Below are 12,018 nucleotides of genomic sequence, written 5' to 3'. Positions count from 1 at the left end.
CTCTATGTCTGCGTCTCCACTGCTGCCTGCAAATAGGTTCATCAGCCGTCTTTCTAGATTCCACATGTATGCCTTAATACACGATACTTGTTCTTCTCTCTTTGACTAACTGTAAGGTTCTTAATTTCTCCAAGCCTGATTTACCCATTGCTACTGCTGTTCAGTTGCTCAGCGGTGTCCGACTCTTTTGACCCCATGGACTGTAGCCTGCCAGGCTCCTCTGCCCATGGATTTCCCAGACAAGAATACTGGAGTGGATTGCCATTCCCTTCTCCGGGGGATCTTCCCTACCCAGGGACTGAAGTCAGGTCTCCTGCATTGCAGGTGGATTCTTTACCACTGAGCCACCTGGGAAGCCCCCAACTTGCCTATTGCTTAAGATAATAATACTTGCATCAGGAATAAAAAAGATACTGTATGATGATAGCTTTCCTTTATTACCTATCTCTGTATGAAGGAATTTAGGTGCAGCATAATATAGTGTTTTTACCATGGCCCACAATAAGAAATACATTTCACATTGTGCACCTCCAGTCAAAATCACAAACACAGACAGAGAGAAAGGGAGAGAAGTTTAACAAAAAATACTTACCCTTACTTTGAGTCCTCTAAAGATTTTCTCTTGTGTTCTCTGCCATGTGATTTTTATTGCTAGTATCAACCTAATACACTTATTTTATGAGCCTCAGTAAATATACTCTTGTTCAAGTTAACAGGAGGGCTTTGGAATTAAATTCTGGGTGTAGCCCGGGCTCTCTCTGACTTAAGCTCTCTCTGACAAAAGCTCTGATGGTCTGAGCCTCACGTCTTTATCTTCAGTAGGGGGATAATAACCCTGATTCCTTCAGGCTGCCATGAGGATTAAGCCCAAAATAGTCTCCGAGGCACCCAGCCAGTGTCTCGCACCCCAAAGGAACCTTATTAAGATGAAAGACTTCTTTTTCTGGTGGCAGGCTGCCATCCACAGGATCTCAAAGAGTCGGACACGACTTGGCCACTGCTGTTGCTGTTGTTCAGTCACTAGATCGTGTCCTACTCTTTCTGACCCCCTGGACTGTAGCCCCCCAGGCTCCTTGGTCCATGGGACTTCCTAGGCAAGAATGCTGGAGTGGGTTGCCATTTCTTTCTCCAGGGCATCTTCCCAACCCTGGGATCCAACCCACATCTCCTGCACTGACAGGCAGATTCTTTACCTCTGAGCCACCTGGGAAGCCTCTATGCCTTGGACTCCCCACCAAACAGGTCTACTATCCATTCCTGGAATGAAGAATGCATATTTGGAGGAAGTACTATCAATGTATTGTTTTTTATTATGTTTATTTTCCCCTTTTGTGTGATCAAATAAAATAAACTTAGAAGTAGTGCGTTCATAGTTCTAGCAGAGCATTTTTTCTTGAGTAGTAAGACCATCAGTCCACATTATGCTGCAGTTGATAAGCAAGAATTGTTTTTATTACAGGATAATTGCTTTACAGTGTTGCAGTGGTCTCTGCAGTACATCACCTAGAATCAGTCATAATTTTGTGTGTGTGTATATATATATATATATACATATATGTATATATATCCATCCTCTCCCTCTTAAGCCTCTCTACCTCCCAAGAAATATTTTTGACAGGACTTCCCTGGTCCAGTGACTAAGACTCCAAGCTTCCAACAAAGGGGGCAGGAGTTTGTTCCCCGGTTGGGGAACTAACATGCATTGCAGCAAAAAACAAAACCCAAAACATAAAACAAGCGATATTGCATCAGATTCAATAAACACTTTAAAATGGCCCACATTAAAATAATCTTTAAAATAAATAAATATTTGTATAGCTTCCAGTTGCTTCTGGTACAAACACTGTGGTCTGAAGAAGTCATATACAAACAAGTGTATACCCTGGACTCGATTTTTTTTTTTACTTTAAAAAAATTTATTTATTTTAATTGGAGGCTAATTATTTACAATATTGTGTGGTTTTTGTGATACATTGACATGAATCAGCCATGGGTTTACATGTGTCCCCATCCTGAACCCCCTTTCTACCTCCCTCCCCATCCCATCCCCCAGGGTCATCCAAGTGCACCAGCCATGAGCACCCTGTCTCATGCATCGAACCTGGACTGGCGATCTGTTTCACATATGATAATATACATGTTTCAGTGCTATTGTCTCAGATCATCCCACCCTCGCCTTCTCCCACAGAGTCCAAAAGTCTGTTCTTTACATCTGTGTCTCTTTTGCTGTCTCCCATATAGGGTCATCACCATATTTCTAAATTCCATAAATAAGCGTTAATATACTGTATTGGTGTTTTTCTTTCTGACTTACTTCACTCTGTATAATAGGCCCCAGTTTCATCCACCTCATTAGAACTGATTCACTAGCTGAATAATATTCCATTGTGTATATACACCACAGCTTTCTTATCCATTCTTCTGCCGATGGACATCTAGGTTGCTTCCATGTCCTGGCTATTATAAACAGTGCTGTGATGAACATTGGGGTACCCGTGTCTCTTTCAATTCTGGTTTCCTTGGTGTGTATGCCCAGCAGTGGAATTGCTTGGTCATATGGCAGTTCAATTTCCAGTTTTTTAAGGAATCTCCACACTGTTCTCCATAGTGGCTGTACTAGTTTGCATTCCCAGCAACAGTGTAAGACGGTTCCCTTTTCTCCACACCTTCCCCAGCATTTATTGTTTGTAGACTTTTTGATAGCAGCCATTCTGACCAGTGTGAGATGGTACCTCGTTGTGATTTTAATTTGCATTTCTCTGATAATGAGTGATGTTGAGCATCTTTTCATGTGTTTGTTAGCCACCTGTAGGTCTTTGGAGAAATGTCTGTTTAGTTCTTTGGCCCATTTTTTTGATTGGGTCACTTATTTTTCTGGAATTGAGTTGCATGAGCTGCTTGTATATTTTTTGAGATTAATTCTTTGTCAGTTGCTTCGTTTGCTATTATTTTCTCCCATTCTGAAGGCTGTCTTTTCACCTTGCTTATAGTTTCCTTCATTGTGCAAAAGATTTTATTTTATTTATTTATTTTGTGTGTGTGTGTGCAAAAGCTTTTAAGTTTAATTAGGTCTCATTTGTTTATTTTTACTTTTATTTCCATTACTCTGGGAGGTGGGTCATAGAGGATCCTGCTGTAATTTATGTCAGAGAGTGTTTTGCCTATGTTTTCCTATAGGAGTTTTATAGTTTTTGGTCTTACATTTAGATCTTTAACCCATTTTGAGTTTTTTTTGTGTGTATGAGGTTAGAAAGAGTTCTAGTTTCATTCTTTCACAAGTGGTTGACCAGTTTTCCCAGCACCACTTGTTAAAGAGGTTGTCTTTTCTCCATTGTATATTCTTGCCTCCTTTGTCAAAGAGAAGGTGTCCATAGGTGCATGGATTTATCTCTGGGATTTCTATTTTGTTCCATTCATCTATATTTCTGTCTTTGTGCCAGTATCATACTGTCTTAATGACTGTGGCTTTGTAGCAGCACCTGAAGTCAGGCAGGTTGATTCCTCCAGTTCCATTCTTCCTTCTCAAGATTGCTTTGGCTATTTGAGGTTTTTTGGTACTTCCACACAAATTGTGAAATTATTTGTTCTAGTTCTCTGAAAAATACCGTTGGTAGCTTGATAGGGATTGCATTGAATCTATAGATTGCTTTGGGTAGTATACTCATTTTCACTATATTGATTATTTTGATCCATGAACATGGTATATTCCTCCATCTGTTTCTGTCATCTTTGATTTCTTTCACCAGTGTTTTATAGTTTTCTATATATAGGTCTTTTCTTTCTTTAGGTAGATTTATTCCTAAGTATTTTATTCTTTTCATCACAATGGTGAATGGAATTGTTTCCTTAATTTCTCTTTCTGTTTTCTCATTGTTAGTATATAGGCATGTGAGGGATTTCTGTGTGTTAATTTTATATCCTGCAACTTTACTATATTCATTGATTAGCTCCAGTAATTTTCTGGTGGTGTCTTTAGGGTTTTCTATGGAGCGGATCATGTCATTTGCAAACAGTGAGAGTTTTACTTCTTCTTTTCCAATCTGGGTTCCTTTTATTTCTTTTTCTTCTCTGATTGCTGTGGCTAAAACTTCCAAAACTATGTTGAATAGAGGTGGTAAGAGTGGGCAGCCTTGTCTTGTTCCTGACTTTAGGGGAAATGCTTTCAATTTTTCACCATTGAGGGTAATGTTTGCTGTGGGTTTATCATATATGGCTTTTATTATGTTGAGGTATGTTCCTTCTATGCCTGCTTTCTGGAGGGTTTTTTTTAAATCATAAATGGATGTTGAATTTTGTCAAAGGCTTTCTCTGCATCTATTGAGATAATCATATGGTTTTTAACTTTAAATTTGTTAATGTGGTGTATCACATTGATGGATTTGCAAATATTGAAGAGTCTTTGCATCCCTGGGATAAAGCCCACTTGGTCATGATGTATGATCTTTATAATATGTTGTTGGATTCTGTTTGCTAGGATTTTGTTGAGGGTTTTTGCATCTATGTTCATCAATGGTATTGCCCTGTAGTTTTCTTTTTTTGTGACATCTTTGTCTGGTTTTGGTATTAGGGTGATGGTGGCCTCATAGAATGAGTTTGGCAGTTTACCTTCCTCTGCAATTTTCTGGAAGAGTTTGAGTAGGATAGGTGTTAACTCTTCTCTGAATTTTTGGTAGAATTCAACTGTGAAGCCATCTGGTCCTGGGATTTTGATTGTTGGAAGATTTTTTATTACAGTTTCAATTTCCATGCTTGTGATGGGTCTGTTAAGATTTTCTATTTCCTCCTGGTTCAGTTTTGGAAGGTTACACTTTTCTAAGAATTCGTCAATTTCTTCCAAGTTGTCCATTTTACTGGCATATAGTTGCTGATAATAGTCTCTTATGATCCTTTGTATTTCTGCGTTGTCTGTTGTGATTTCTCCATTTTCATTTATAATTTTGTTGATTTGAATCTTCTTTTTTCTTGTTGAATCTACTAATGGTTTGTCTATTTTATTTATCTTCTCAAAGAACCAGCTTTTAGTTTTGTTGATTTTTGCTATAGTTTCCTTTGTTTATTTTTCATTTATTTCTGTCCTAATTTTTATGATTTCTTTCCTTCTACTAACCCTGGGGTTCTTCATTTCTTCTTTTTGTAATTCCTTTAGGTGTGAAGTTAGGTTATTTATTTTATTTTTCTCTTGTTTCTTCAGGTAAGCTTGTATTGCTATGAGCCTTCCCCTTAGCACTGCTTTTACTGAGTCCCATAGGTTTTGGGTTGTCATGTTTTCATTTTCATTGTTTCTATACATTTTTTTAATTTATTCTGTGATTTGTTGGTTATCCAGAAGCGTGTTGTTTAGCCTCCATATGTTTGTATTTTTAATAGTCTTTTTCCTGTAATTGACATCTAATCTTACCTCATTGTGATCAGAAAAGTTGCTTGAAATGATTTCAATTTTTTTGAATTTACCAAGGTTTTTTAAATTTTATTTATTTATTTTAATTGGAGGCTAATTACTTACAATATTGTAGTGGTTTTTGCCATACATTGACATTGACATGAATCAGCCATGGGTGTACATGTGTTCCCATCCTGAAACCCCCTCCCACCTCCCTCACCATCCCATTCCCAGGGTCATCCCAGTGCACCAGCCCTGAGCACCCTGTCTCATGCATCGAACCTGGACTGGCGATCCATTTCACATATGGTAATATGCATGTTTCAATGTTATTCTCTCAAATCATCCCACTCTCACCTTCTCCCACAGAGTCCAAAAGTCTGTACTTTACATCTGTGTCTCTTTTGCTGTCTCCCATATAGGGTCATTGTTACCATCTTTCTAAATTCCATATATATGCATTAATATACTCTATTGATGTTTTTCTTTCTGACTTACTTTACTCTGTATAATAGGCTCCCATTTCATCCACCTCATTAGAACTGATTCAAGTGTGTTCTTTTTAATAGCTGAGTAATATTCCATTGTGTATATGTATCACAGCTTTCTTATCCATTCGTCTGCCAATGGACATCTAGGTTGCTTCCATGTCTGGACTCCATTTATATGAAATTCTGGCACAGGTAAGAACTAACCAATGATTTAAAAAGAAGCCAAAGTGATTACCTCTGGCAGAACTAACAGAAAAGGCACACAAGGGAAAGTTCAGGGTGGAAAATGCCCTTTATATTAATGGAGGTGGTGATATACACATTCGTAAAAAAAAAAATATTGACTTGAACATTTAATATTTGTGTATATCACTGTACATAAATTTTATATACAGAAAACTAAAAACAAATATTAAGCACTAATTAATAGAGTTGCTTTTCAAAGAGGTATGGGTTAGAAGTCAGTTAATTCCTCTGCTCCAAACTGCAAAATAATATCCTTGTTCTTAGGAAATAAACACTAAAGCGTATATGAGTAAAAAGGCACAATGTCTCTAAACCATGTTCACATCATTTTGAAAGAAATAAATGGGTGTGATGGGGAGAAAAAGGGGGTAAGCAAATGGAGGAACACACAATTTGTGACAATACCACATCAAATATATTAGAGTGCTAAGCATCCTTGCAACTTTTTTGTAAGTCTGAAGTTATATAAAAATAATGGTCAACAAACAAAAAAATGAAACTAATGAAACCCATAGTTGTTTGTCATGGTTTTTTTTTTTTTTAAATATTTATTTATTTATTTATTTATTTACTTATTTTTTATTTTTGGTTGCTCTGGGTCTTCATTACTGTGCATGGGCTTCCTCTAGTTGTGGCGAGCGAGAGTTATTCTCTAATTGCGGTGCATGGGCTTCTCACTGCAGGGGCTTCTCTTGTTGCAGAGCACAGGTTCTAGAGCACAGGCTCCATGGCTTAGTTGCTTCAGGGCATGTGGGATCTTCCTGGACCCGGGATTGAACCAGTGTCCCCTGCATTGGCAGGCGGCTTCTTAACCACTGGACCACCAAGGAAGCCCTGTCATGGTTTTTATTTAGCATATATATCTCAACCATATTTGTACATCAAACATAAAAATCTATCTCTTGGGATTCCCTGGTAGTCCAGAGGTTAAGACTCTGTCTTCCAATGCAGTGGCCACAGGCTGGTTCCCTGGTGAGGGGTCTAAGGTCCCACCTACTGCAGAGTGCGGTCAAAAAACATTTTTTAAGAGAATATTAAAACCTGTTTCTGTTAATTTTATAGCCCAGTGTTCACCTCAGATGAATGTAGTATAATGTATTTTATCCATTCACTTTTGATGGACACTTAGGTTGTTTCTGTTTTTTCATTACAAGGATGCAAAGAATATCATTGTATGTATTATCTATTTCTGTACGCCGGAACATACAAAAAGGTTGGGGAAATACTTGTCAGTTTTCTAGGAATAAACTGATGGGGTTGTTACACCTGCATTTCCCCCTTTACTAGTAAATTTGAGCCTCTAGTAATGTGAGTTGCCAGTCAATTACAGCTCATCTTTAACGACCTGCTTTCTTGTGGACATTGCTCCTTTTTCACAAGCGTAATTCAGAGTTTGCTGTTGATTGCTATAATAATCAATCAATAGCAATCAGTATATATTGATTGCTCATGTCTACCAAGTGGGAAATATTTTCTCCAGCATTTTACTTGCCTTTGATATTATGGCATTTGGAATCATAAAACATTTAAATTAAAACACGTTGTTGTTCAGTCCCTAAATTTGTTTGACTTTTTGAGACCCCATAGACTATAGCCCCCGAGGTTCCTCTACCCTCCACTATCTTCCAGAGTTTGCTCAAATTCATGTCCATTGAGTGGTTGATGCTAGGTAACCATCTCATCCTCTGGAGCCCCCTTCTCCTTTTGCCCTCAATCTTTCCCAGCATCAGGGTCTTTTCCAGTGAGTCAGCTCTTCAAATCAGGTGACCAAAGTATTGGAGCTTCAGCTTCAGCATCAGTCCTTCCAATAAATATTCAGGGTTGATTTCCTTTAGGATGGACTGGTTTGATTTCCTTGCAGTCCAAGGGACTTTCAGATGATACCACTCTAAGGGCAGAAAGTGAGGAGGAACCAAAGAGCCTCTTGATGAGAGTGATAGAGGAAGGTGAAAAAGCTGCCTACATTCAGGACATGAGGAGAGGTCTAATGTCCCAAAACCAGGATCAAGTCGAGTGGAGAGTTCTGAGCAGGGCCGCATGGACCTCCTTGTTCCGCAGGCAGTAGATGACCGGATTGCACATGGGCGTGGCCACTGTGTAGATGACCGACAGCACCTTGTTGAGGTCCATGGATCTGATGCGGCTGGGGCGGCAGTAGATGAAGAGGGCCGCCGAGTAGAAGATGCCCACCACCACCAGGTGGGAGGCACAGGTGGAGAAGGCCTTGCGCCGGGCGGTGGCGGAAGGCATGCGGAACACCGTCACCCCGATGGCCGAGTAGGAGGCCAGGGCAACCAGCAGTGTCCCGCAGAAGATGACAATGGCGGAGAGGAAGTCCACCAGCTCGGTCAGGGCCACGTGGGTGCAGGACAGGTTGAGGAGCGGGGAGACATCACAGAAAAATTGGTTGAGGACGTTGGGGCCGCAGTAGGACAGGCTGGCAATGCACGCTGTCTTGACCACTGAGACCAGCAGCCCACCAAGCCAAGACGTCCCAGCCAAGCCCAGGCAGACCTGGGGCCGCATGAGCAGTGGGTAGTGCAGTGGGCGGCAGATGGCCACGTAGCGGTCACAGGCCATGGAGGCCAGGAGGGCGCACTCTGTGCAGATGAGGGAGACAAAGAAGAAGAGTTGGGTCATGCAGGCTGTGAAGGGCACGTGGTAGGGTCCCGTCCACAGCCCCACGAGCAGGCTGGGCATGGTCACGGACACGTAGCACATCTCCAGGCAGCTCAGGTTGCCCAGGAAGAAGTACATGGGCTTGTGGAGCTCAGAGTGGCTGCAGACGAGGAAGACGATGAGGGCGTTCTCCAGGAGGGTCAGCAGGTAGAGGGTCAGGAAGACGAGAAACAGGACTTCCCTTGTTTCTGGGCTCGTGGACAAGCCCAGCAAGATGAATTCCTGGACCCTCGTCATGTTGCCCAACTCCATGGACCTCTCCATCTGCAGAGAGACAAAGTTTGCAGACATTCTGTTTTCTGCAGAGGCACAGTAGTGGAGGGGAGAAAGATATGTATATTAGGAAGACTTTCACAATGTGTGGGTGCCCTAGTGAACTGGCTGCCCAACTTCTCTTGGAAATTGACTGTTGCAGAGAAATACACTTTAGATCCGTGAAAGCAGACATCTTGGGTATTCTGCTTATTCTTTGCAGTGACTCTAGGTCTTAACACAAACTATGCCAACTGAAAATTGGAAAAATAACACCTCCAGTTGCTTGCATGCTAAGTCCCTTCAGTCCTGACTGATTCTTTGCTACCCTATGTACTATTGCCTGCCAGGCTTCTCTGTCCTTGGGATTCTCCGGGCAAGAATAAATACTGGAGTGGGTTGCCATTTCCTCCTCCAGGGGATCTTCCCAACCCAAGGATTGAAGCTGAATCTCCTGCAGATCCTGCATTGCAGGCAGATTCTTTACCACTGAGCCACCAGCGAAGCCCACACAGGAATTTAAGAGTATTCTAAATAAAAATCCAAGACAGTCAGTTCCCTCTTTCTGTAAAAATATTCCTCTACCTTTAATGTGATTTTATTTTCTAGGTTCTATGACTCTCAATTACAGTGTTCAAGAAGGACAAAGGGGCAGCTTCGTCACTGAATCACAGAGGGATTCCCAAAACCAGAAATGAATTGGCTTTCCAGAAGAAGGCTGAAAATGTAAGTTCTGTATTCAATCAGTGTGATCATACACAGACATGCACATCATTTCCCCACCGTTATACTTAAGGCACTTGAGGCTCACAGAGGAAACTATTGATATAAACTGGGGCATACAATCTAATCATGGAAACATCTATAATTCCATTGAGCCCTTACTATGAGCCAGTAAACTGCCAGAAACTGTAGTTGCATTCTTGGTTCTGAAAGGTGGCCGCTGCAAGCTGTGTGTTATGCCAGGATTCGTGACCTCTGGAGGAGAGGATTGCGATCTGGGGTCAGAGACGAGGCTTGACTACTTGGAGATTTTTGTGTGGCAAAGTTTTATTGAAGTATAACAGAGATAGGAAATAGACATCAGAAGGGGACAGAAAGAGTGCCAGCTTGCTCGTTTTTAACAAGGCATTTTATGTCTGTTAGCAAGCTTCTAATCAGGTAAAAGAAACACTTCAAGGCTGAGGGAGTCTCCCCAGGCCCCTCTCCCAAAATACGCATTTTTGAGATGGATGGCACAAGCTGTGTCATCCCTGGCCGTAAAACAAGACATGAGTACTGGTTTGTGAGCCATTATCAGCCCAAGGTTTGAGAAAAGAAAAAAACGGTAGTCTTAGGCAAAACCAGTTTCATCAGCAGAAAAGGGAAAAAAAAAAATCTGCCACTTGCAGTTTATTTCCTCCTGTTGCTTGGGGACCTCTGGCCTTCCTACTGGTTATCCTCTCAGTTCTATGCAAAAATGCACGTGTGGGGCCCAGACAGGTCAATTCGCTGCCCCAAGACCTCACAGCCGGGAAGTGACAACCCCAGGATCAGTCACAGCTGAGACAGACTTTGGTGCTGAATCATTTATGTCAAACTGTCAGCCAGTCATTTAATCTTTTATTCCCCAATGGCTCATGGGTAAGCAATCTGCCTGCCAGTGCGGAAGACGCAAGAGATGCTGGTTCTATCATTGGGTCGGGAAGATCCCCTGGAAAAGGAAATGGCAACCCTCTCCAGTATTTTTGCCTGGAGAATCCCATGGACAGAGGAGCCTGGCGGGCTACAGTCCAAAGGGCTGCGAAGAGTCAGATGCCACACACACATTGCAGAACGTACAATCAGTTATGCAGTGAAAATCATTGCGGCAAAAATGCTTGGGGGGCAAAGATGTCCACAGCCAAGATGCTTCGGGCAAAATACTGGACACACTTTAGACCGGGCTAGAGAACACGAACAGAAGGAGATGAGGATGGATAGTTGGCCAAGGACTGGTCCACGTGAAGCCTTTGCAGTGTAAGAGTTTTGCAGTCATTTGCCACAATGAACAATGCAGCAAAGATTAGAGTGTTTCTGAAGTCTCTTCTTCAACATGGCATTCCAGGCACTGTGCTAGGAGTTTTTCATGTTATTTTATTCATTTGCCTCAAGGAACCTGTAAGAACTGTTCTCATTATCTTATTTTTCAAGGGGGATCACTGAGCTTCAGGAAGTAAAAGTGGCTTGCCTAAAGTCTTATGACCAACAAGGGAAAAGGAAAAAGCTATAGTATTTGTAATCCATGCACTCTATCCACCCATCCTGGTTATTGTAAACATTTAATGCTAATACTCCAATCAGCACACAGGTTATAATGGTAGATGTAGTAGCCAGCATGATTACTATATATTAAGCTCTTTCTACGTGCCAGGCAGTGGGCGAAGTGCTTCTCAGAGCCTAAGTGACAAAAATTGTAATTTATTTGGCATTGCGATGTGCCATCAATTGCTTCACTTAATTTGTTCTAACAACCTAAGACTGAAATAGCATCACCGACTCAATGGACATGAGTTTGAGCAAACTCCAGGAGATAATGAAGGACAGGGAAGCCTGGTGTGCTGCAGCCCATGGGGTCACAAAGAGTCGGACACGACTGAGCGACTGAACAACAATGACAACGACACTGACAACTTTCAAACAGTGACTGAAAGCTATTTCATCCTTTAGCTTCCTTTTCCTCATCTGTAACATATGGGTAATTTTTCTACCCTTAGAATTAATCAAGTTCATATAATAGTAGCTACTGTATACCTGATCTCTTAGGGTGGTAAAACATGGTGGTTGAAAACCACTTCAGAGCCAGAGAGACATGACTTTCAGGATATCGCTCCCTTACTAGCTGGATTTTCTTCATGAATCCACTTGACCTACTTGTCCAGAGAAGTCATGTCTGGTAGAACATGTCCATGCTCTCTATAGAGACAGGTACAAACTTTTAGAGGTGGTACG

General features: G+C 41.4%; 1 protein-coding gene across 1 annotated transcript; it reads right to left on the bottom strand.

The window, feature by feature from the left end:
• Nucleotides 1–8,121: 8,121 nt before the first annotated feature.
• LOC122692629 (olfactory receptor 5-like) lies at nt 8,122–9,060 on the bottom strand. The gene has a single exon (XM_043900405.1). The coding sequence runs from the start codon at nt 9,058–9,060 to the stop codon at nt 8,122–8,124; it is 939 nt and encodes a 312-aa protein (XP_043756340.1).
• Between the last annotated feature and the right edge of the window lie 2,958 nt (nt 9,061–12,018).

This window comes from Cervus elaphus, chromosome 4 (assembly GCF_910594005.1).
Source record: "Cervus elaphus chromosome 4, mCerEla1.1, whole genome shotgun sequence".
Lineage (NCBI taxonomy): Eukaryota > Metazoa > Chordata > Mammalia > Artiodactyla > Cervidae > Cervus > Cervus elaphus.
Note: the sequence above shows the minus strand (reverse complement) of the source record. Positions and strands in the feature narration are given on the sequence as shown.